Below are 26,039 nucleotides of genomic sequence, written 5' to 3' on the forward strand. Positions count from 1 at the left end.
CATATTTTTATGTTATTAATAAACACACTGTACATATGTTGATAAGAATTTATTTGTAATATTTGATTTTTCAAAGAATTATGTATGCATATATAGGATCCACAAATAATAAAATAGCTTTCAAAGGATCTACAAGCAAAGTAATTTAGATAAATTATATATTTTCAAGTTTTCTATTTTAATACAAGTTGTTGATGACAAAAGGTCTCTTTTGCTTCAAAGAAATGTTTGAATATTCAAATTGCTGACAAAAAAATGACATTAGATGGTAAGCAGCTTAAAACAGATCACATCAATTCCACCAAAAATCTGACATTTTTTTTGTCTGCCACTACTAAACCAATGTCTGCATCAACTTATATCTTTATGAAATATCTATTAATCTTCGATTGAAAGCAAGTGTGTAAAAATGTCAAAAACAGAATTTTCCACATAAAGCTAGAATAAGAATAAATTGGAAAATTGCATTAAATGTTCAGATTAACACAAGAGCTACATGTTTAGGATGTTGCGTCGCATGCAGAAAGTCACCAGGAACACATAGCAGATAAGCTGATAAACTCGTGTATACTATAGACTAGAAAAGACACCCCCTCCCCCAGCATTGTTAAACCTTGAATGATCATGTGCTGTCATTATTAGTAACTTTTACAGCCATCGTTATTAAAAGGAAAAAGACAACAAAAACAAGAAAGAAGAGGAGAGCAAACTACTGCTATGTGTTATCTATGCAACAAGACTTCAGTTACTGTCCGAATGATATGCGAGGATCGAAAAACTGGTGCATTATTGTGCTATATCTTCAATTGCCAACTTGTTTAAAAAGGGGCGAGATGTGTTTATGAGTTCTTAACAATTTGCACTTGGTGTTTGCCATCAAATCACAGAGAAATCCACTTTATAAAAAGTAGAGATATTAATATCGAATGACCTGATATTGCATTTATACATTTCAAATACTAATATAGTATCATCATAGTTTATTATTAGAACTACAGTTTTCAACAAAATTCTGTTCTTATTTTGTTAGCGATTGTTGTACGAACAAACAGATTCTGAGAATAAATTAACATAATATAAATATGATTATTAATAAAACAAAACAGAAAAGGAAAAGATTTTATGATGAATTTAAAAAAAGATTAAATGTCTTTTGTGTTAATTCAGGTATTTATGCAAAACAGGGTCTGTATCATCATCAGCATATTCCGAGTGGATTACATAAATTGCCAGGTGTCAAAATGCTTAGCCAATGAAATCATAGCAACCAATAATTGAAAATCGCTACCTTTTGCTTATTAAATTTTTACTTTATTTCTTTTATTAAATTGTTAGGTTAAAGTATAGAATAGTTACAAAGTCCCCCTCCTATGTTAAGAATGACCTTTTTTACAGAACATTATTTCAGCACGATCTGTAAAAATGCCTCTTTTTCATTAAAATTGCCATATGATTGATTTTGATTTGAATCATATTTTCTTTGATTTTTAACAATTTGATGGTAAAAAAATTTTTTATTCAGCACCTTTTAAAAACTCGGCCAGAATTTTCACAGGCAAAAAAAAAAAAATAAAATAAAAATAAAAATTTTGTTCAGCTCCTTTCGGCAGTTTACATAACCTGCTTGGAATATGCCAACAATAACATATGTACTTGCACTCAACTCCAACGTTTGAATGTACCTGGATGCTTAAATAATGCTTTCATTTTGTATTCAATCTAAAACGCAATTTAAAAAAAAAATAGCCAATCAAAATTTCTACATTAAAAAAAACAAGGCTGTAAAACAAAGAAAAAAAAAGATGTCGGTAGATGATCTTTTTGGGAGAATATTTTACCTTAAAATATCCATTGTTTGAAAGACTGGAAAGGAAACGTTCCCATCTGATATTGTGTATGTCAAAGTTGTCCACAGTGCCATTCTTTGGGTTAGTCTGTTGTGATGCTTTAGAACATAGAATTTCAAAACCATGTGCCTGAAAAAAAGTAGTACAAAGAAAATGATTAGCATTTTTTTTTTTCATCATAAACTTTACATATTTAAAAACAAAAAAAGACCATAAACTTTACATATTAAAAAAAATACATCATAAACTTTACATATTTAAAAAAAAAAAAAAGATCATAAACTTTAAATATTTAAAAAAAAAAAAAAAAGATCATAAACTTTACATATTTAGAAAAAAGATCATAAACTTTACATATTTAGAAAAAAATCATAAACTTTACATATTTAGAAAAAAATCATAAACTTTACATATTTAGAAAAAAAATCATAAACTTTACATATTTAGAAAAAAAATCATAAACTTTACATATTTAGAAAAAAAATCATAAACTTTACATATTTAGAAACAAAATCATAAACTTTACATATTTAGAAACAAAATCATAAACTTTACATATTTAGAAACAAAATCATAAACTTTACATATTTAGAAACAAAATCATAAACTTTACATATTTAGAAAAAAAATCATAAACTTTACATATTTAGAAAAAAAATCATAAACTTTACATATTTAGAAAAAAAATCATAAACTTTACATATTTAGAAAAAAAATCATAAACTTTACATATTTAGAAAAAAAATCATAAACTTTACATATTTAGAAAAAAAATCATAAACTTTACATATTTAGAAAAAAAATCATAAACTTTACATATTTAGAAAAAAAATCATAAACTTTACATATTTAGAAAAAAAATCATAAACTTTACATATTTAGAAAAAAAATCATAAACTTTACATATTTAGAAAAAAAATCATAAACTTTACATATTTAGAAAAAAAATCATAAACTTTACATATTTAGAAAAAATCATAAACTTTACATATTTAGAAAAAAAATCATAAACTTTACATATTTAGAAAAAAAATCATAAACTTTACATATTTAGAAAAAAAATCATAAATTTTACATATTTAGAAAAAAAATCATAAATTTTACATATTTAGAAAAAAAATCATAAACTTTACATATTTAGAAAAAAAATCATAAACTTTACATATTTAGAAAAAAGATCATAAACTTTACATACTTAGAAAAAATCATAAACTTTACATACTTAGAAAAAATCATATATAAAAATAAAAAGTCTAAAATTTATCTTCAGACAAAAAAGTCCAAAAATACAAAATAAAAATATTTAAATCTATTTTACCGCATATCCACACTTATGTGGCGTCATTTAATGGAAAAGCATGATTCTATTGAAGATGAACTTATACTTTATCCATGATGAGAAAGAATTGGTTCATACTTTTCTCCCCTATTTCAATGGTAGTTGTGCATTATTGGACATAATTAATCCAACAAGATTTGAACTCTGCTTGCCAATTCCAAAAACTATATCAGTAACATTATGCTGTGACCCAGTGATCATCTTAATGATAAAACAACACAAATACTTGATGTAAATTGAGTGTGTGTGTTTGTGTGTGTGAAAGTATACTGTCACATAGTGCAGAAAGAGGGCACCCAACTGTAGTCCGTCACTAGCTTTCTGCTAACGTCAGCCTCCAGCATTTTTCTTCTCAGCTCGATTTACTCTCGCCAAAATTTCTCAGAGGTAGCTGGGGAAGATTAACAAGATGTTAATTTACATTACTTTTAAATTCCTGCATATCTGTACAGTCAGGGAATTCAAATCTCTGGCTATTTGAGCGAAGAAACTATTAGAGTAGAAACTTTCTGGCATTTACAGACCTCAACAATGAAGGGGTGTGATTTTGTTGCTAAGCAGGTTTGTCAGGGATATGTACATTGACGGGGGCACAAGTGCAACGAGTTCATCAGAGTACATTTCATTAAAATACTTGTAAAACAGGCACAGAGATGCAACATTGCGACGATGGAACAAGAGTTGGAGCTTTGTTGAATTGAAGACTCTTTTGGACCCAATCCAAGAGGGAAGACTAGGGGCAGATGCACCAGCTCAGATGTGGTAACAATATTCTATGCATGGGCGAATGGGAGCTTTGTATTCATGTTCTCATGACTGCCCCCCCCTTGATTAACAATCCTATTTCAGCATTCTTTTGTGTGCCTTCATGAACAATTTTCTCATCATTGTATTTCCACTAATCCTATTTCCTATATCTTTGTTCTGCTGATAAACTACTTATTTCCTCCTCGTTATTTTATTCCGAATACTTGGAGGGCGGGAGCATCAATAGTATTACACAACCAGCATTCACTAATAAAAAAACAATTATATTATTATATGCACTTCATAATACAGAGCCTTTCAGAAATGTAGAATTTTATATCTAAAACTTTTTACGAAAAAAAAAAAAATTTTTTTAAAAGAAAGTAAAGAATTTATTTCAACAAAATTAAGAACCTAAAAGTAAAAATGGATATTTAGCATTTTTTTTTTCAATTCCAAACTCACCAATTTCATTCCTAAGTCATGTGATTTGAATTTGGAGTTGGAAGAATTGGGGAGCACCCAACCACTTTCTCTGTGAGGTTGAAACTTTTGTTGGACCAGCTGAGCATAAAGACACTTCGTGAACTTCACCTGTAAACATCAAACATGGAATTTTAATAAGACAATGACACAACAATATTTGTGCTTATGTGTTATGAGATTTTCAAAAAATGCATTTTAGCTAAAAAACACTATTATGTGACACACACTATTATTACATTAAAAAATGTGACACACACTATTATTACACTAAAAAACACTATTATGTGACACACACTATTATTACACTAAAAAAACACTATTATGTGACACACACTATTATACAGCTAAAAAACACTATTATGTGACACACACTATTATGTGACACACACTATTATTACGTGTCATGTTGAAATTAGTGAAAAACACCCAAATTATGAAAAGTGATCAAATAGACGATCTGAAAGAATAATTTTTCCAAAAATCATAGATATTAGCAGTCCATCATTTTCTATTTGGAAATGGCAGATTTGTCAATATCATAGATTGCAATTACCTCCCCTGGATTTTGAGAACTCTTCAACATTAATCAATACAATAAAACTAAAGTTTGCAAAAATTTTATTTTTACTTTTAATTATTTTTCCAATCAATCATTTTTCATAAATTTTTTCATTTTTATGAATTTTGACATAAGTACGTAATCGCATTTTTATCTAAAACACATTTACTTGAAATCCCATTATACTGCTGAAACACCACAATATCTTATCACAAAAGTATTTTGTACTAAATAAAAGTTGTCATGAAACATTGGCAATAATATGTGGTTGTTTTATTGGCATGCTCCAATGGACTGGATATGTGGGTTAGGGTACATGGCGCCGATAAAAGTTGTCATCATAGATAAGTCAATATTCCTCTCCTGAAACTTTTAAAAGTGTGATGATATTTTTTTTTTTTACTTTAACAAAGCTTGTAATATCGATAACACCAACATCTGGTTTTTAACATTACAAAAAATGAAAATGTGCAATAGTTGTAGAGGAATTATAAACGCAGCTTTAATAGTTTCATCCTTGTTTTATTAAAGAGTTTGATTTTTCATATTTTTTAAGGTTAAAGACTAATTATTTTTTAAAACCTTACCATAACATTTACTTTTTAATTAAAAAAAAAAAGTTGCCACAGCTTATTTTTTAAAGGTTTTCATCTAATGAAAATATTGTTGGTTTCCTCTTAACGTCTGCATACAGACTACATTTTGTATTATTAATGTTATCAACTTTGTTACATTAAAAAACATTTGTTGATACTTTCTTCTTTTAATATTTTGATTTAATAAAAAATATCGCTGCACCGAGCATCCTAACTTATGAGATGAAAAAAAATGAACGAATCTCTAAGTAAAAGAGAGTTGTCTCCCTCTGATTATGACTGATCATAAAACAGCGGCAGATCTTTTTTTTTTATTAGAAAAAGTGGGAAAGGCAGATTAATAAAGAAAATTATTTTAAAAATAAAAACAAATAAAATTAACTTACCCGGGACATTACCCTGGTTCCTGGGCGAAAATATTTAAATGTACGGCAGACCTAAAATTAAAAACAAATTTCATATTAAAAAAATTTGTCTTAAAAAAAAAAAATAAGATAAAAAAAATAATTTTTCACATTTTACTCATTAGAATGTTCGTTGCATCTATAAATAGAAAAGCGAAAATATATGTATGTATGTATGTATGTATGTATGTACGCTTTTCCTCAATGTCCACAAAAGGCTTCTTTCAGAGAAGCGCTCGCTCACTTCGCAACTTCTTAAAACTATTTATATCATCTATAAATTGTAATATCTCACAGTTAACCACGGAGCTCGCCTGTCTATTTAATTTTATTGACTTTCAAGCATTAATTATTCCACATTTCCCGCATCGACACGCGTTACATTCGGTTTTCGGTATAAACAAAAAGCAAAACTCAACTCTAATCACAGGCCCAGAGCCAGTGGTCTCTAGAGAGCTAAGTAACGTTTGATCAATGTCGACTTCGTCATATCAGACGGTAGCTTTCATTTCGAGACGAGGGAGCGGGTTTTTAAAAACAAACAAACCGATTTATTGACCTCATTAAAAACTGTCCCACACAAAATGCTAACTGCTGAATAGCTATCGCCATCATGTCAATCAAAAACGCGCACCTGTTTTTTTTCACACTTTACTATTTTCCAACTGCGCGTCGTCAAGGCTTTTTTTTCACGGGCACCCGTTTTTTTTCACACACACCTACAAACACCCGGGCAACGCCGGGTACCCCTCGCTAGTCATTTATAAAATGCATAACAGTCGAATCTCCTTTATAGATGAAGGTTGAGTGCCTCATGATCAGGTCTTGATTGCAAGAGAGACCTTGGAAAGTGACATCAGCAAATGATGTAAAAATGTGCAGAACATGATTTGCTAGTGCATGGAAATGTTGGACGTTACAGTGATAGATGCATGGTCAGAGGAAGAGGGCGGGTGCACAGAGCTGCAAATATTTTTGGTCAGTCAGATCACTCAAGAGATATTTGTGACAGTGTCATTGGATGTAACAATAATGATAGTGATGGTGATGATGATCATGAAAAAAACAGATCATTCTTAAGAAAGGTTGTTATAATATTGATTTAACACACACACACAATTATTCGTGGATATACTGACTTGATAAGAGGAAAATCTTTCTTCTTCTATGGTAATTGAGATTGACACAAACAGCCATTAAAAGCACACTAGCAGAAAAAGTTGACATCGTGGATTATAAAGATGTCTCAAAAATATGTCAGAAATAGTGCCTTTTGGCAAGTTCCATTACAATGCCACCTTTGTTAAGGAAAACAGTTAACCAAGTTATCTGTGGGTCACCCGAAATATAGGCTAGATATTATAAGTTTCTTTGGATAAGAAAAGACAAGATAGTGGATATGAATTCAAGTGTCTATTAATTGCTGTTTTGGAATTCAGTTATCTCCAAAAGATAACCAATTTATTTATTTTTTTACTTATATAAAATGGCACTGGGGAAAAACCCTTGGTTATGCAAATGAAGCAAGATGAGGAGGGACCCACCTATGTGAGTGATGTGAAAGGTAGAGACCTAATGGAGGATGAAAGCAATGGACTCTCTTGTTGAGAGTGGCAGTCAGAGATACAGATTTGAGGAAGAAGGAGAAAAAGGAAAATTATTTTTTTAGAGCTTGAGAATTTCAAAAACTGCCTGAGATTGGTTTACTGAGAATGGTCAAATGAAATTCTGTGAATCGGGAGGCGGGGTTAAGTCTATCTGATTCTCAATATAATGAAACGCAAAAATAGCCACGGGGGCACACTCTGCCTGACCACTGGGGAACCAACACCATTCTGAGAAAAGAAAACCCCTTTGATTAAGTCTCACTTAGTTCCAAGCCACCAAGTCCACACTGTGAAGAGATAAGTCCCCAGATTTAAGGTTTACCGCTCCAACTTTACTAATAGAAGCCGCCAGTTCCCTAGCATCTGCATTCGAGTCAAAAACTTATGAATGATCAGAGTTTTGTACCTTTCAGTGAATAGTTATCCTGTTATTTTTATACAATAAGCCCAGTTACTGACTTGTTATTCTTTTGGTTTGAAATGACCTCTACTTTCCAGTGACGTCGACTTGAAAGACCAGGCCTCAATGGATGGCACATTATCAAAAGCAATGTGGGGAGAGTGACAGCCATGTCCGACCAAATCCTCTCATCAACCAGGACTCATCAAAGAAACAGCCCAGTCCCAATGACCAAACAAGACCCAGAGCAGACAAATCTGGTGATATCACTCGCTGGAAATTGTTCGGAGAGAAGTAAGTACATATTCTCTTTGGAAAATAAATGCCTTAATGAATGGGAAAAGTCCTGCTGTGATCACTTTTGTGAGAAAAACAATATCCAGGGTTTATATATTATTCCTTAATTGGAAAAACAACAACTAATAAAGATGAGACTAGTAGTCCGAAATAAAAATAAATTAATATATATAATGCTTATCTCAAAAATGAATTCCAATTAAGGAATAATATATATACCAATCGGTACGGACCCGACTATGGAAGATCAGATAATAAATAAACATGGATTTATAAAATCAAAGAATCCAACCTTGATCGTCCTTCGGGGCTAGTGGCGCAGTTGATAGAGACGTTGAATCTGTACAGTTCCAGATGAGCATTGTCTGAAGATAGCGGTTTCAATCCCACCCAAAGCGTGCCAGAGGTTAATTGGCCAAAATGTGGTGAGACGACAACAACTACGGATGGCAGTGATGGCTGAGAATGCAGTTAGGAGATTCGAAGTTCCTATCCGTCGCGGTTACCACCTGACGAAGGCCAGAGGAATTAGTTGGCCGAAACGTTGTGAATAAACAATCCAATAAAAAAAATGAAAAACAACAACTAATAAAGATGAGACTAGTAGTCTGAAATAAAAATAAATTAATAATAAATATCCAGGGTTATTTGCAGATAATCTCCAGGGATAAAGGCAGTCTTAGATATTATCTTTAGTGAATGTGTTCTCACCAGCCAATGCTGAAGATAATCAAGGAATGGAAAGAGAGGTGGCTATAGCAAGTCCATCCCCTATCCCCACACAGAAGAGGAGGGGGAAGAGTGTTAGTTGAACATTTGCGAGGTAGTTGAGTTTCTTGAATTGCCAAACAGTTTGATTTCAGTAGTTATTTTAAAGAAAGAAAACATTTCTGGCAATTTTATACAAATTTGGGGAAAATGCACTACAAGTTTTTTATATACTACATTGCTGGAACGAATTAATATTTTACAGTTTGACTTTCATAATGCCAGAATTTTTTTTTTTTTTAATTAAAATAAATTTACAGAACTCCTCTTTAATGCTATACTTAATAACAACTCCTGTAAAAAATTCGCCTCCCTGTCTATCCTCTCCAATTCGTTGTCCTTATAGCCAGCATTCCCCTCATATGCAAATTAATGCCACATGTATGTAAAGAATCCATTTACAAACTTAAGTTTTGCCTTTCTTTTTTCCTCCCTCAATCCTGTTACCTAACAAGCTAGAAAGAAATGCTGTTGCTTGTGTGAATAGTATCTTCTAATACAATAATGTCACAGCAAGGAAATCTTTTTTTATGATTAAATCCAATTAATGATTCTAACCTTAAGATCATCAGGACTTCTGTAATAAAATGCATTTACTCCAGCAGCAAGAAGAGATGGTCGTTGTTCTAAAACAGCTGCTAATCCAGCTGGGAGGAAGCAGTGGGCAAAATGAAGATCATTTGCAGTTTTTGCTGGAAAACTGAAATGAAAAGAAAAAAAAAATCATAATAAAAATATTAATAATATAAAATAACAGACATCAAATATTAATTAATGTGAGGGGGAGGGGTATGGAAACTTTAAATCGAGACATAACCTGTCGTTAAATATCACATCAAATAGAACTTAATAGTGTCAGGTAAAAGGTAATAACATGAATTATTTGAAAACAAATCTAAACAAAAAATAAACATTAAAAAAAAGAAGCCATTTTATCAGTAAGAAGTAAAAATTATCAAAAGTGGATTTTCAAATGATGATATTTGTTTTAATTAATTTTGCAAAAAATAAATGTTAATGTAAACGTGAGAAAGGCTCTCATTAGTTGATCAAGATCGTGTAAAGTATTAGAAGAGAGAAACACATTTGTTTCTGAATTTTTTTTTAGATGAGAAATTATTATTCATATTATTTGGATTCTTCAGACTATTTTTCTGACCTTGAGTATTATTTACACAAGGTTTCGATCAATGTAATCTCTGACTTTCTTCAGGTGTATCTTGTTGAATCTTTCTTGTGGCATAGCGGATAGAGTACTTGGTAAAATTTAGTTGTAAAGTTGCACTCTTCTGGAGGTTGAAAGTTCAATACTCAAAATACAACTGCGAATTGCAAACTTGTGTGCAGGTTCCCAAGTTCAACAAAAAGATACTCTGAGTTCGACAAAAAGCCCCCCCCCTCCAGAGTTTAACAGAAAGATTCCCCCATCCCACCCTTCTGATTTCAACAGAGATTCCTATTCACGCACATAACTTAGGAACAACTGGACTAATGAAAAAGAATTTCAAAAACTACTTGGCAAATATATCTGGTGAACCAAGTGCAAGAGAGATTCAAACAATTGCACTTAAAGGGACAGTCAGAATCTTAAATCTTGAACATTTAAGTTAGCTAGTGAATGTTTGGCCTCCAGTAGGATGCCCCATCCCTAGCTTAAACAAACTGATAAGAAAATTAAGAAAAAAAAATAGATAAATAAAACAGGACCATTCCAAAGGTTGAATGAAAGAGGGGTAATGTGATGACAAATGACATCACGTTTTTGAGCTGAGAGAAGCATAGGTTTTTGAATCACTCTTTTTGTGGAAGCCGTGCAAATGAAACATCGCCAATAACGTAGAAATAATTTAAGTGGACAAGTCTTTGTCCGTGTGCGTCACTCATTTCAGTTAGTTAGAAGTAAGGAAGTTAAGAAGCAAATAATTAGTTAAGATAACATTAGTCTCTCTCTCCTAAGTCCAAATAAAACCTTGAAGAAACTGTGAATGTCTCCTTCTGTTCTCTTCCTTCATAAAATCAGAAAGCACATAAAAACCAGCATGTGTAAACATCCCACACATATGTATAAATATGTTTTAATTTATTATTTAAAATGTTACATTTGAAAGAGTTGGTATGTAGAAATCATTAGAAAGACATCTTTCTTCAAAACTGTCTAGAAAGGGAGATAATGGTAATTACAATGGCTAATTTATTGTTTTGCAAAAATCAAATACTGTTATAAATATTAAGTATGCACGTACATATCCTAGATGTGTTTCCAGGAATAACATCCAAGATAGTAACCTGATTCCACACCTGGAATTCACATAAAACTACTGTGCTGATCAATGGGAGAGAATATAAGAATGTATTCCAATGTGTAGCCAGTATTTTTTTTTTATTTTTTATTTTTTAACTTTTTTCATTTCAAACAAACCGTATTGTCGATAGGACATAAAAGAGTACTATTTGGGATCATGTCTAACAGGGGACTGTGAGGAATTGAGCAACGGAGCAAGAAATAGGGAAGGAATTCCAAAGCCTAACAGCCTGAGAGAAGAAACTATTAAAGTAAAAGACTTTCCAGCATCTAGAAACTTCAACAGTGAAGGGGTGGGATTTTGTTGCTGGGGTTTATTGGGGATATAAGTGCTATGAGTCCATCAGAGCACATTTCATTAAAGTAAAAAATAGACACAGAAATGCAACATTGTGGTTATGGGACAGAGGTTGAAACTTGGTCGATAGTGTGGGTCCTATTAGATTTGAGACTCCTTCTTGAACCCTAAGAGAAAGATACTAGTGGTAGATGCATCAAACCAGATATTGCAACAATACTCCAGGCATGGTGGCTTTGTAGAGGTATAGGATACTTCAAGTGTGAGTAATTGTCTAGTATAATAGAGGGAACCAATCTCCTTTGCAGCAGCCTTGGTAATGCCCACAATTTACTTGTTCCAATTCATGTTATCTGTGAATGTTAAGTCAAGGAGTTTGAATGATGAGCTCTCAGGTTGGGTGTTATTTGTCATGGAAATCGATGGTTGAGAAAGTTTTTGTAATTGTAAAAGGAAAGAAGCTTAGTCTTAATAGCATTAAATGTTACCATCCATTCACAGCCCCCTTCCACTACGGATTGAAAATCGTTTTTCCTGTATGTCTATTATAGAACGTGGTATCATCAGAAAATATACTCATTTTGGACACAATTTTATCAGGGAGGTAATTTATGAATAGTATATTACTGTACAATTGAAAAAAAATCCAATTGTTTTTATTTTTCAAGTGGTTACATGGAAAAGGGCTGTCGCCTTTCTATGTAAATAAGAAGAATATTAGATAAGTGAAAATGAGTTTAGGATAAGCCTAGGATCGAACCCTGTAGGGAAGGGTAAGAAATGGAATGTTAGAAATTTAGTCTAATGTTAAATTCTATTAGAATAGTTAAATATTGTTTATATCGAAAAAAGAATAGTTAAATATTGTTTATATCGAAAAAAGAATAGTTAAATATTGTTTATATCGAAAAAAGAATAGTTAAATATTGTTTATATCGAAAAAAGAATAGTTAAATATTGTTTATATCGAAAAAAGAATAGTTAAATATTGTTTATATCGAAAAAAGAATAGTTAAATATTGTTTATATCGAAAAAAGAATAGTTAAATATTGTTTATATCGAAAAAAGAATAGTTAAATATTGTTTATATCGAAAAAAGAATAGTTAAATATTGTTTATATCGAAAAAAGAATAGTTAAATATTGTTTATATCGAAAAAAGAATAGTTAAATATTGTTTATATCGAAAAAAGAATAGTTAAATATTGTTTATATCGAAAAAAGAATAGTTAAATATTGTTTATATCGAAAAAAGAATAGTTAAATATTGTTTATATCGAAAAAAGAATAGTTAAATATTGTTTATATCGAAAAAAGAATAGTTAAATATTGTTTATATCGAAAAAAGAATAGTTAAATATTGTTTATATCGAAAAAAGAATAGTTAAATATTGTTTATATCGAAAAAAGAATAGTTAAATATTGTTTATATCGAAAAAAGAATAGTTAAATATTGTTTATATCGAAAAAAGAATAGTTAAATATTGTTTATATCGAAAAAAGAATAGTTAAATATTGTTTATATCGAAAAAAGAATAGTTAAATATTGTTTATATCGAAAAAAGAATAGTTAAATATTGTTTATATCGAAAAAAGAATAGTTAAATATTGTTTATATCAAAAAATCTGAATATTAAATATGTCAGTAAAAGAATTAACAATACACATTAAATTATATTGTTTAAAAATATGTTAGATTAGAATTGAGGATTCTTTTGTTTGTCAAGAGTGTGTTGGACAAACATACGAAAAGCCACGTGAAATTAGTCACATTTGAAAACACACTTCTGATGTCATAGACAAAGGGAGATCCTCAATATAGGATCTAAGAGTTAGTTAGTTAGGCAGAGAGTTGAGAGCCAGAGAGTTGGGCAGTCAGTTGGTCAGTTGGAGTCAGAGCCCCTTGGAGGCGAGGGGAGAGGAGTAAACCAATGTAGCCATACCAGTTAAATTCCTGACGTCATCGACCGATCGATCAGATGAATAAAGAAGTCATCATTATTTTGTAACTGTTGCCTTGTGTCATCCTCCATCACGAACGCAAGGTAATTGTGTTTATCATCTTATAATGAACATTGTAAACCCTTCCAAGTTATGTGTCCCATCTCCTTCATCAAAAGTAATGTCTATAAATGCCTCCTCTCCTCTGTTAAGAACTGTGTATCATATCAGCCTCTCCTCTAATATGTGTTAAAAGAACTGTAATATAAATGTCTTCTCTCCCTCATCATCACTATCGTTATGTTGGTATTACATGAGTCCCATTATATATGTGCCCCAATATGAACTCCCCATCACCTTTAATATGTGCCTACTACACAACAAAGGTTTCAATCATAGTTTATTCACTAATACCACAAATCATTTTTTTTAATTTTGTTTTTTGTCAAACCTGTACAAAGCAGAGAAAGCTAGGCTGATAACCTTTGATATATCTAAAGCATTTGACAGGGCCTGACAAAGGTTTTCTCATGAAAAATTAATTGTATGGTATTACAGGACAAATGCTTAATATAATCAAATCTTTCTAAAATAAGAGAAAAATCCAGGTTGTCTTTAATGGTCGTCCAAACAATATGACATTAATGCAGGTGTGCCTCTAGTGTTGTTACTTGAACCTTTGTTGTTCCTAATATTCAGAAATGACCTCCCAGATGAAATTGGGTCCAAGATGGGTACATTTGTTGCTAACACCACACTCTTTTCCAGAAAAGTGGGGAAAACAAATGTATATATGTCCAAGGTAATGGCAGAAATGCTAGAAAATGATCTCCAGTTTGTAATATAATAGGGATGTAAGTCGATGGTAACATGATACTGAGACAAAGCTGCTTTCCTTCAACAATTACAAAGAATCTTTTCAACTACTGATTACTATGAATAATCACACTAGCTGAGAGTTTATCAATCAACCTCCTAGACCTAACATTTGCAGGTAACATGAACTGGAACAAATACATAGAATACATTGCCTAGGCTTTTGCAGAAGTAGGCTCCCTCTACCATGCTAGAAAAATACTCATGCCTGACAATAGTCTACATCTCTACAAAGCCACCATTTATCTATGTATGGAATATTGTTGCCGTATATGGACTGGTGTATCAATCACTAGTCTCTCTCTCCATTGGACTAGGTCTAAAAAAAAGTCTCCAATTTAATAGGTCCTGCACTGTCTTCTTCGGAGAGAGTGAAAATCTGGTCAGTACATCTTCAGTCTGGGCAAAATCCATATTGGTTTAACGTTGTCTGTGTGTCTTTTTGTTTTTGAATGTTTCAACAGGATAGTAGCAAAGATTTTTCCACCATTATCGATAAGGCTGGTAACACAATAATTACTGCAACAGCATTTATCACCTTTCTTGTGAAAGGGAAGCAGGACAGTATTGCTCCAGTTTTGAGGGAGTTTTATGGTTCCCCAAACGTGAGTGAAAATTTGGTGGATGATTAGAACCAATACGTCTGAGGAATGTTCGAAGATTTCAGATGAAAGACCATCTTCTCCAGACACCTTATTGTTTTTCAGTTTTTTGATGGTATCCAGGATTTCATCAGTAATGAGGAGAGAGTTATGACAGTCATAAACCGCAGAAGGAACAGTTGGGATCTGAGTGGTTTGACTGGTATGGTTAAGCAACAATGCCAAGTGATCACTCTGAAGCGCCGGAAGCGCGTTGTGCAAAAACAACGAGCATCTCACTTACGATTAATTTTTCAAAAACATTTATACGAAAGTAAACATCTGGAAAAATCAATTAAAAACAAAAAAATCATCAGACTTAGCTCTTTGTAATAGATGTGAATTTATTTGCCTGGAATATCTCACTCGTGTTATTTTTAGTCCGAAAATAAAGAAAAGAAATCCTTCTTGACCGGTTCAATGTTTTTTGACGTCACGTTGGAAATTAATTTTTTTAGGAAATGCGTCGAGTAAGGAGCTGAAGGAAAGATAAGAATGTTTTTCTTTCTTTTTGTGTATTGTTTCATCAATGGGAAATCAGCACAAGTGTGTTGCGGCTGTTGCGCACAAGCGACGGAGCGTGACAGTAACGTGTCTTAACTCTTCGGGTGCCGAGCAAAAAAGAGATCGAGAGAGTTCTTGAATTTTGGCGCCACGCCTTTTTTTGTCTTTTTTTTCGGAGCTCTCCGGAAACGGTGAAATGTTCAAATGTCCTGACAAAATAAATTCCCGGGTAGACGCTACATACCCCCCTACTAGACAGTATGTCGAACAAAAGAAAGTGGAAAAGTCACTGGGTATACACAGCAAATCGATGAGGACGTTGCACTAATCTGCCCGATTTGGTAGAAGTTGTACTTACTGGTGAATCGCAGTTTCCGTTCTGAACTGCAGTGTTTTGTGTCCGTTTGCGTGCTAACACATCATCATCCAGAATAGCTTTCTTCAGGCGATCAACACTGACTGAATCTGGTCTTCCATCAATGTCGATAACGAAAAACTTTGAGTAGCGTTTCAATACCTTAAAGGGACCGGAATACGGTGTTTGCAGTCGAGCTGTGCCTCCATCGTTCCGAACAAACACATGAGTCCACGATTGTATGTCTTTGGGGACGTGAGTGCGTGTGTTCTGTGTTCTCGGGGCAACGTTAAAAGGTTTCGCCAAGTATTCTCTCACACGAGAGGTATAACTTGTTGGGTCAGGCATGCGTGTAGGAGTGGTCGGTGCGACCATCTGTCCAGGAAGAGTCAGCGTTGTTCCGTAAATCATTTCGGCAGGCGTAAAGCCAATATCTGCTTTTATGGTGGATCTGATGCCTAATAGAATGAAGGGGAGGTACTCTGTCCACCTGTTAGGGTTGGAATGCGCTCTAATAGCTGCTTTCAACTGACGGTTCAGACGCTCGATCATGCCGTTTGCCGCCGGGTAGTACGAGGTAGTCCTTATGTGTTTGATTCCCAGTAGGCGAGACAACTCAGAAAAAAGATAGGAATCGAATTGTCTGCCCCTATCGGTTGTGATGGTGTGAGGCACACCATAACACGATATCCAATGTGAAACCAGGGCTCGGGCAACAGTTTCTGCGGAAATATCTGCGATGGGGATGGCTTCAGGCCATCTAGAGAATCTGTCGATGCAAGTCAATAAGTATGTGCAGTTTCTCGAATGTGGGAGTGGACCCACTAAATCTATGTGAACGTGTTGAAATCGTGCCTCAGGGGTTGCGAAGGTAGCAAGGGGACTTTTAATATGCCTCTGTACTTTCGATTTCTGGCAAGGGACGCAACTCTTGGTCCATTCGCGAACGTCTCGGTTAATGGCTGTCCAGATGAAACGAGAAGTCACCAGCTTCTGTGTGGAACGAATGCCAGGATGTGACAAGTTGTGTAATTGAAAGAAGACAGCTCGCCTATGCTTAAGGGGTACATAGGGGCGTTCATGACCGTTCGAAACATCGCACCATATTGTCTCGTTGGAACAAGGTACTGGGACTTGCTTGAAAGTTAGATTTTCGGAGTGACGTAAGCGATTTAGTTCTTCGTCATCCCGTTGGTTGATGGCGATCTGGTGAAGGTCGATTCCGTTAATCGCTTGAATGGCATTGGGTTTAAGTCTGCGCGGGCGCGCGCTCACAGGCGGTCCCCTTGTTTGGATATGATGAGTAACATCGTGTTTGACTTTGTCACCGTTAAACGTAGGACGAGTTAATTCCGGGAAACCTCGCAGCAAATCTGTATACGGATCCGTGGTGTCTTTACGTATAACTGGGCTGATCTCAGTCGACCCACTGATTATGCCTTGCACGGAACGTCCAGTGTTGTTATCAATGAGTTTGCCGCGTTTGACATCTACAAGGATGCCGAAATGGTGCAGAAAATCCGCCCCTAAAATCGGAACGGGTAGCTTTGCGACGATGAAGACCCAACGTAGTGTGCGCTGTAATCCAAGATTTAATGTTATCGATGTCTCTCCGTAAGTAGGAATCAAGGAGTGGTTCACTGCGTGTAGAAATATATTTGATTGAGGACGCTTCTCTTTCACGAACTTCTTAGGGATGATACTGACTTCCGCACCGGTATCAACGAGAAATCGTATACCAGTGGTTCTATCAGTCACGTACAGGGTGCGACGAATGTTGTTCTTGCCAGGAGTGTTTGCCGCTCCTACTGCCTGGCCTGGGCATTTTCCCGAGAGACGTTTCTTCGTATATGAACATGGCTGGTGGCATCGGTAAGCTCTTTCACTGAAACGCGCGTGGTACTTGCAGAGCCCACCGCTGTTCTGAGTGCTGCTAAATCGCCGGGGACGGACTCGCTCAGTGGGGTGCTTATGCATTTTTGGTTTGAGCTGGAGGTCACGTAACTGTTTACTCAGGTCGTGAATCATTTGAGCCTGTCGCTCTAGTTCCTCGCGTATATCCGTGGAGGAGTTTGCGACGTTAGGCGGGGCATCGTTAGAGCTGGGCATGTGAACTGGGGCTATGGAAACTGTCACGTCCATAATTTTGTCGGCTAGGTCCGCTAGCTCCTCGATGGTTGTGGAGTCATTCGAAGAGGCGAGTATCATTTGAATACTCGATGGCAGTCTATTAACGAAAAGTTGTTTAAGTATGTCCGGCGGTAGTGAGTTCTCACCCATCAACAGCTTCATACGTCTGAGTAACTGCGATGGTTTCCGATCTCCGAGTTCTTCTTCTACGAGAAGTTGACGAAGGCGTTTCTGCTGCGAATCGGTTGTCCTCCGAATCAATTCCGATTTGAAATAATCGTCGCTGATCGATCCAGGGGGTGCCATTATCAAGTCGCGAACCTCCGCCATTACTTCATGCGTTAATGCGGCCACCACGTGGTTGAATTTCGTCACATCGCTCAGAATCCTTTGCGTGTAGAACTGGGCCTCTACGTGTGCGAACCATAATGTTGGATCGTGCGTCCAAAAAGGAGGAATCCTCAAAATAGCCTGAGTAGCCGTCGTTGAAGGAAGCGCCTCACTGTCCATCGTGGGGAACGCGTTGAAGAGAACGATGATCGCAGAAAATCTCCGTGAGATCCGTTGCGCCTAGAAAAACCGATGCGCCGCTAAGGTCGACATGTACGTCATTTCGGTATGCGCGTAGTCGCTGAGAATTTTCCCTTGTGTGATTACAGGTAATATCCACATTTCCTTGCGTGTTCTGCCAAAGTCTGACGAAGAAGAGGGGTCACCAGTGAAGCGAGGGGTCACCAGTGATGCGGGGTCACCAGTGAAGCGAGGTGCTCGCTGGGCAAAACAACGAGCATCTCACTTACGATTAATTTTTCAAAAACATTTATACGAAAGTAAACATCTGGAAAAATCAATTAAAAACAAAAAAATCATCAGACTTAGCTCTTTGTAATAGATGTGAATTTATTTGCCTGGAATATCTCATTCGTGTTATTTTTAGTCCGAAAATAAAGAAAAGAAATCCTTCTTGACCGGTTCAATGTTTTTTGACGTCACGTTGGAAATTAATTTTTTTAGGAAATGCGTCGAGTAAGGAGCTGAAGGAAAGATAAGAATGTTTTTCTTTCTTTTTGTGTATTGTTTCATCAATGGGAAATCAGCACAAGTGTGTTGCGGCTGTTGCGCACAAGCGACGGAGCGTGACAGTAACGCGTCTTAACTCTTCGGGTGCCGAGCAAAAAAGAGATCGAGAGAGTTCTTGAATTTTGGCGCCACGCCTTTTTTTGTCTTTTTTTTCGGAGCTCTCCGGAAACGGTGAAATGTTCAAATGTCCTGACAAAATAAATTCCCGGGTAGACGCTACAACTCTAATGTTGGAGATGCTCATTAAGATTTGTGATAGACTAACCTTATTGATCAAAGATTACTTTGTTGTTGCCTCCGAATAATTTTGTGATCGATCAAAGAATACTGTACAGTTTTCTGGTATTACCTACTGATGAGACTTGTTCCATGTTTTCAGTAATTTTCTGCCATCAGCTCTCACAGAGGGGAGGTTTCATGATGCAACTGGTGGAAGTTATCAGAGGTAGAATATCAAACTTGTTTGACCGTATTGACTGTGAAGCCCTTTGGAAGGTCATGCATGCACTACTCAACCTAATCAAAGCCTATTATCTCTCAACCCGCACTAAAGTTCCCATGTATGGTCAGGAATCATGCTTCTTTGACATTCACTCTGACATCCGACAAGGATGCGTTCTTTCACCTATGCTCTTCAATTACGTCATTAACTGGATCAGATCAAACACCCTGGACAACTTTCATGGTGTAACAGTAAGTTATGGTCTACAAATATTGGATCTCAACTATGCTGATGATATTGCCATTTTAGGTGAAAGCTTCGCTGACATTCAATTGGCCATCAACAAGATGCAATCTTATGTTTCAAAAATCAGCATGAAAATAAACACCAATGAGATAAAGTTATTGACAGCAGGGTTTTTTTTTTGTTTGTTTTTTTTTACAAAGAAGTCACCATTTATCAAGGCCCTGGGCCACTCAAGGATAAGGGTTAATGAGTGTACAGTGGTCAAGGGGAACATGTCGTAATCATCTTTAGTATTGCAAATTTGGTTATTTGAATTACTTAAGGGGAGTCCTCAAGAAGAATTTGTTCATGTTGGACTTGAAGACAACTATATTGTAGTCAGTTGGAAAGCAGGAAAATGGAACAGAGTTCCATGGGCATGCAGTTCTAAGAAACTTTGTTCATGGAATCTACATTTAGGCTTAGGCTTGGATAAAGAGTAGGAGAAATTATTGATAGTAGTTTCAGCAAGACAAGTGTTTTTAGTGAAAATCAGGACCATAGATTGGAGCTCAGACGAGCACTTGCCATAAAAATAATGATAAAGCAGAAACAGGCTTTCTGTGGGTAAAAGGTTGCAGGGAAGAGAAAAGGGTATCCCTCACTAGACTACAAAGTCTATTTTGAACTCTGTCAAGGCAGGATAAGCTGCTTCTAGCAGCTCCTGCCCAGATGTGACAACAGTACTCCATTTTTGAGCGTACTTGGCTCTTATACAGGTAAAGAATTGCATCAGCAGTGAGATATCTACTGGAGCGATAGAATGATCCCACCATTTTCCCAGCAGCCCTAACAACAGATTTGATGTACGTGTTCCATCTCAGATCAGGAGTAAAGGTCAGACTTAGACGTTTATCAAAACATGGATTCAACTTCATAAATATACAGAATAACTGTAGGCAATTCCCATTTTTCTTTTTTTTTTAAGTAAATGAAAATATCTTGAAAAACCGAGGAGTTAAATTAAATATTTCTTTAAAAAATCGTAATTTATTTAAACTTAGCATAATGATATAAAAGTTATACGACATAATCATATTGACACCGGTGCTCTTTAGATCACAGAAGTTAAGCATCACTGAATCTGTTCAGTACTAAAATGGCTGACTACTTGGGAATACCAAGTGCTGTATGTGTTTTACACTTATCTCAGCATTGAATCCAGTTGTTTTGGACTTCTTGCCACTCAAATCAAGCAGTGTCAACTCAGGAAAAAACTAGTTATGATTACGCAACTTTTGCTTCACAACTCAGCATGAGTCATCCATCATCCCTGGAATGATCAGATGATCATTATCATTCCGATGGACTACCATTCAGTCATAAGAGTTATTTTTATTAGGGTATTTTAAGAAAATTAGAAAGTGGAAAATGCTTGACTGAACTCCAATCTATGGTTTCCCCCTTGCCAAACTTTCACAATAAGCTCTCAACTAGCTATAATCATTATATACAATTTCCCCTATTCTTTAACCGTGCCTAAATCTAAAAGTAGATTTCATGAACAAAGCTTCTTTTCCAGAACTGCTCACATGTGGAACACTGTTTCACTGGCCTGCTTCCCGGTTGAATACAACATGGTAGCCTTCAAAGCTAATGTAAACAAGTTCTTGTTGAGCCGTCTCCCTAAATAATTAAATTCTATCCAATCTACACCATTAACGATTACTACACTATCACCTTACATTCATTAACCCTTATCCTCAAGTAGCCTTTGGGCCTTGATAAGTTGTGATTCTCAAATAATAAAAAAAAAAAAAATGCTGTGTAAGTTTTCAAAAAGTTGGCATAATGTTGCGGGTTTTATAAAAAAGAAAAATCTGCTTCTCTTCATTATTTTAAAATGATTCCGATTTTTATTTTTACAACCGAAATTACAATTTTTATTTCTTTAAAGATTAAATGGGACCTGTAAAAATTCCACAGTGGACTCTTTGTAATATATTGATGTTGGCATTCTATGGATGTTCAACATGAATGGAGACGCCCTGATATTATTGTACCTATTTACTATGCCTCCCCACGGGACAGAGTTAGACACCAGGGTCGTTTTTTAACGTGGAGAAAAGGTACAAAAATAAAAATTGTCTCAGTCGTGAAGGATTTCTCCTCCACCGAAAGAGAACAAGAAATAGAAGTGCAGATACTACACTTTGATCTTGTCCCGAAGCTCATTTATTAAAACTGCAAAAATATTTATCCAAGCTAGCAGGGACACCTGGTGTAGCTCGGTCGCTTAAATACGCTTAAATATGATATTTTAATTTATGCAGATTTCGTATATATTATTATAGAGTCAATTTTCTACTATAAAGTTGTGATTTCAAAAATGGAAGGTCATAACAAACAACAGTCACTAGGAAGAAAAAAGATGTAAGCGTAACACACACACACGCACACACACACACACACTATTATATTAATATATACATTTGTATACCATTCAATTCTTCTCTTAACAGCCTTTTGAATCGTATCATCTGCTCGCGTCCGATGTGAGAGTTGGCGAATACAGTCTATCGCCTCAGGTATGGTTGGTGTAAAAAGGGGTAAGCCATCAGTGTCTTCTGAAGATTCAGGAATGGGAATAATATGGATATCTCCATCGTAGAGGAAAACCTGCAAATAAAAATACAAAGAAAAAGGTTTTCAATGGTTTTCCAAATCTTCAGAAATTTGAAATAAAGAACAAAAACATGAGTAAATTATGGTCAGTTCATTTTCTAAGAATGAAAAAAAAAAAAATTTAAGAGATTTATAATTTTAAGTTAAAATGGTTCATAAGCATGTAAACTATTGATTGCCGTCATAAATTATTGTCATTAGTAAAAATATTAATAGTCTCTAATCTAATAGATCCCGCACTGTCAGCCAAATTCCAGCCTCTGTCCTTGTGCATGCTTCTCCAGTCTTCTATTAGACATGATCCCAAATAGTAGCCCTTTACATTCTAAGTGGCACTATGCCTTGTTAAAGGTGAACTAGAGTTAAAAAAAAAAAAAAGAAAAACAAGTCGAGCATGCGGAGTCCCCCTCTTCGAGTGAAAAATTTACTTTCTTCATGACTAATGTTTGTGCAAAACTTTTTTAAAATCCAAGGCATGATTATTGAGAAAAGTGTGAACAAATGAATGATTTGGGAGCAATTTTACTCCTATAATGCCCTGTAGGGAGGCAACCAGAATTATCCCGGGAAATCAATTCTACAAAAATTTAATTTCACCATGACTAATGTTTGTGCAAAATTAAAAAAAAAACTCAAGTGGTTATTGAGAAACGGACAGACGAACGAGAGTAAATTATGAGGTCCAATCATTCTTTTTTAAAAAAAATAATGGCAACAGCACATTCTCTGTAAATCTAATAAGTGTGACAGAAGTGTCAGTTTCAATCTAACATATATAACTTTTAGGTCCTCCAACAAAAGTAGGGTGGACCTATATATTCACCCGTGTCTGTTTTTCTGTCCGCACTTTTCTTAATAACTACGCTTTGGAATTTTTTAAAATTTTGCACAAACATTAGGAATAAAAAAGTAACAGAATAGATTTTCCAGTTGCCCCCTCCCCCTGAGGTGCCTTTCAGATTAAAATGGCTAAAATTGACAATTTTGTGCTTTGTAAAAAAAATTAATACCTTGGATTTTTATAAAACTTTCTGAAAAGTTGTAACTAACTGATTGCTATATAATTTTGTTTGTCTATAATTGGCAATAACTCTTGGGTGTGCCCAAGGGCTCTTTTAGGGCTAATAAAAACACTCCATTTTGGGGACTATTTTACCATATTTGTCCAAAATTTTCTGTATATGTCTATTTAGCAGTTTTGCATGGTGTTGAACTCAAATTTAAATCTGTTAAGGCCTTGGGGACTTTTGGGGCTAAATGGGTGAAGGGAAAATGATGGACTTAGTTATTTTTTTTTTTTATTTTTTTTTTTTTTGCATGGTGCAGAATTCAAATTTACATATGTTAAGGCCTAGAACTGCACCGTTTGTTCATTTTCACCAGGATTTGATGTCCCCTGGTGACTTTTGAGGCTAAAATGGAGGGGGGGGGACAATGCTGAACTTAGTCATTTTTTTATGCCTCGTTCACTGTGCCCTCACAGGGGACTATGCATGCTTCACTTGTTTTATTCGGTATTGCCCAGGAGAGATTTTATTTTCTTTATTGCTTTTTTTATTTTTATGTTTAAAATTAAATCATAACTTTAAATATTTTAAAGCAAGTTAAAATTACTTTTTAACAGTTTAAAGGTTTCCAAATTTCCAAATTTCTGAAGTATGATGAACAATTTTTGGATTTTGTTATCATCCCACATGCATTTTATTTTCTTTGATGGGTTGATCGTTGCTATTTCTTCTGACGAGTTATGGGCAAAATAGATTCATTGATTGATATAATAATTAAATGAATGATTATGTGCAATGAAACAGGTGCTGTCAAGAATTGTGGATGTCAACGTAATTGAAGGAATAAATTATAAGATGGTCAACACCATGAAACTTGGAATATAAATTTTTGTTATTTATTTGTTATATGCTCTGTAAAAAAAGGCTTAGTATAAATAAAAGGTGAATTATAATTGAAAAAACATACTCCCACAGAATTTATTTTTCTTTTATTAATATTATTGGAATTTTTTCTCCCTTTTCCTTGTACATATTTGTGAATGATTCCACGGATTTCGGCCTTTTGGATTATTTTGGACTATCTTCCAATTACGTGATTTCCTTGGATTTTACTTGTGCGAATGGAAATTTAATTAACTTTCTTGGATTTACATTTTTGGATTTTACCGTCATTTACCTTTCACCAAACTATCCATTCACGTGAAATCACCTTTTTCTTCACCATATTCCTTCTGCTTCACTTTTTGTTATCAAGTAAGATCTTTGACTTACTTGCAGTTTCATCAAATACTTTTGTATGCAAAATCCGATCCCGCATTTTGCTAATTCCTACCCTCTAATGAGAAGGAAAGTATTTCTTCAAAACTCCGCGGATTAAGGACCATCCACTTATTAAGCGTTTCCTTTTCAGATTAAATATGTTTTTAACTCTTTTTCAAAGTGTTTTTTAACATGTTTTATTAACTATTTGCTCTTATATATATGACTACTTCATTTAATCACATAAATTAATATACGAAGATATAATTTTATGCATAAATTTTCAGTATTTATTTCAATAGTGCTGAATACATAGGTAGAGCTAGGTAGTACGTCATGAAAATATATATGACAATTATGTTGCACAGAAAATTCTGCATTTCATTCTTGTGAGAATTCGTCAGACTTATACCATAAGCGTAAGCCTGATGAATTCTCACGAGAATGAAATGTGGAATATTTTGGGTAGCTTAATTGCCATATATATTTTCATAACTTTCTATACATCTATATATATATATATATATATATATATATATATATATATAAAGAACGCAATTAAAGACTGTAAATTATAATTTATGAGAATTTATTGCTTGACTCAAAAAGAAACATTAAGATTTCTTTATTCTGCAGAGTTTCAAAGAATGCGTTCTATTCATCAGAGAAAAGATATTAGCAAATAATTACCATAGCGAAGCTATGAATTTACTGGTACTGGAATAAATTGAAACTGCATTATATGAAAACTAATCCTATATGCAAAAAACATCTGTATATTTAATTATAATCTTAAGATAACATTCTAGATTTTCCTAAATATTATAAAAATTAGATTTAATAACTAAATTCTATATTTTCTAAACCTATGATTTATTTATAATTATCTATATACTATAACTATGGTTAACATTATTATAACTACTTTTAGATTATATATTATTATTATTACTATCCTTATGCTTCATTAGTATTATTATTTCCTTTTATTATAATTCATTTATTTATTATCATTGATAACAATATTATTTCCATTATTATTAAAATTATGTCTATATTTTCACCAATATTATTCAATCATTTTATGTTTATTTTGAAATTACGTTTCCTTTTCTTTAACTTCCACTGAATTGAAAGTGAAACCTTCTATGCATTTTGGTCCTCTATGCTGTTTTTAACACATAACTCAATTAATTCAGTGAGACTTTGTCTGGATCATGATGACACAACATTTGTTTACTTC

The 26,039-nt window shown here is 34.1% G+C and overlaps 1 protein-coding gene across 1 annotated transcript in view; it reads right to left on the reverse strand.

Annotated features, from left to right (window-relative positions):
* Nucleotides 1-26,039, reverse strand: part of LOC145284910 (protein ecdysoneless homolog) — a 117,897-nt gene that overhangs the window by 14,413 nt on the left and 77,445 nt on the right. The window contains exons 4-8 of the mRNA XM_080133991.1: nucleotides 22,345-22,523; nucleotides 9,609-9,750; nucleotides 5,961-6,011; nucleotides 4,399-4,527; nucleotides 1,839-1,976 (exon numbers count right to left, since the gene is read on the reverse strand). Coding sequence (XP_079990117.1) covers nucleotides 1,839-1,976; nucleotides 4,399-4,527; nucleotides 5,961-6,011; nucleotides 9,609-9,750; nucleotides 22,345-22,523 — 639 coding nt within the window. The remainder of the gene's footprint in view (nucleotides 1-1,838; nucleotides 1,977-4,398; nucleotides 4,528-5,960; nucleotides 6,012-9,608; nucleotides 9,751-22,344; nucleotides 22,524-26,039) is intronic.

Source organism: Euprymna scolopes, chromosome 9, assembly GCF_053919585.1.
Source record: "Euprymna scolopes isolate OS-2025 chromosome 9, ASM5391958v1, whole genome shotgun sequence".
Taxonomy (NCBI): domain Eukaryota; kingdom Metazoa; phylum Mollusca; class Cephalopoda; order Sepiida; family Sepiolidae; genus Euprymna; species Euprymna scolopes.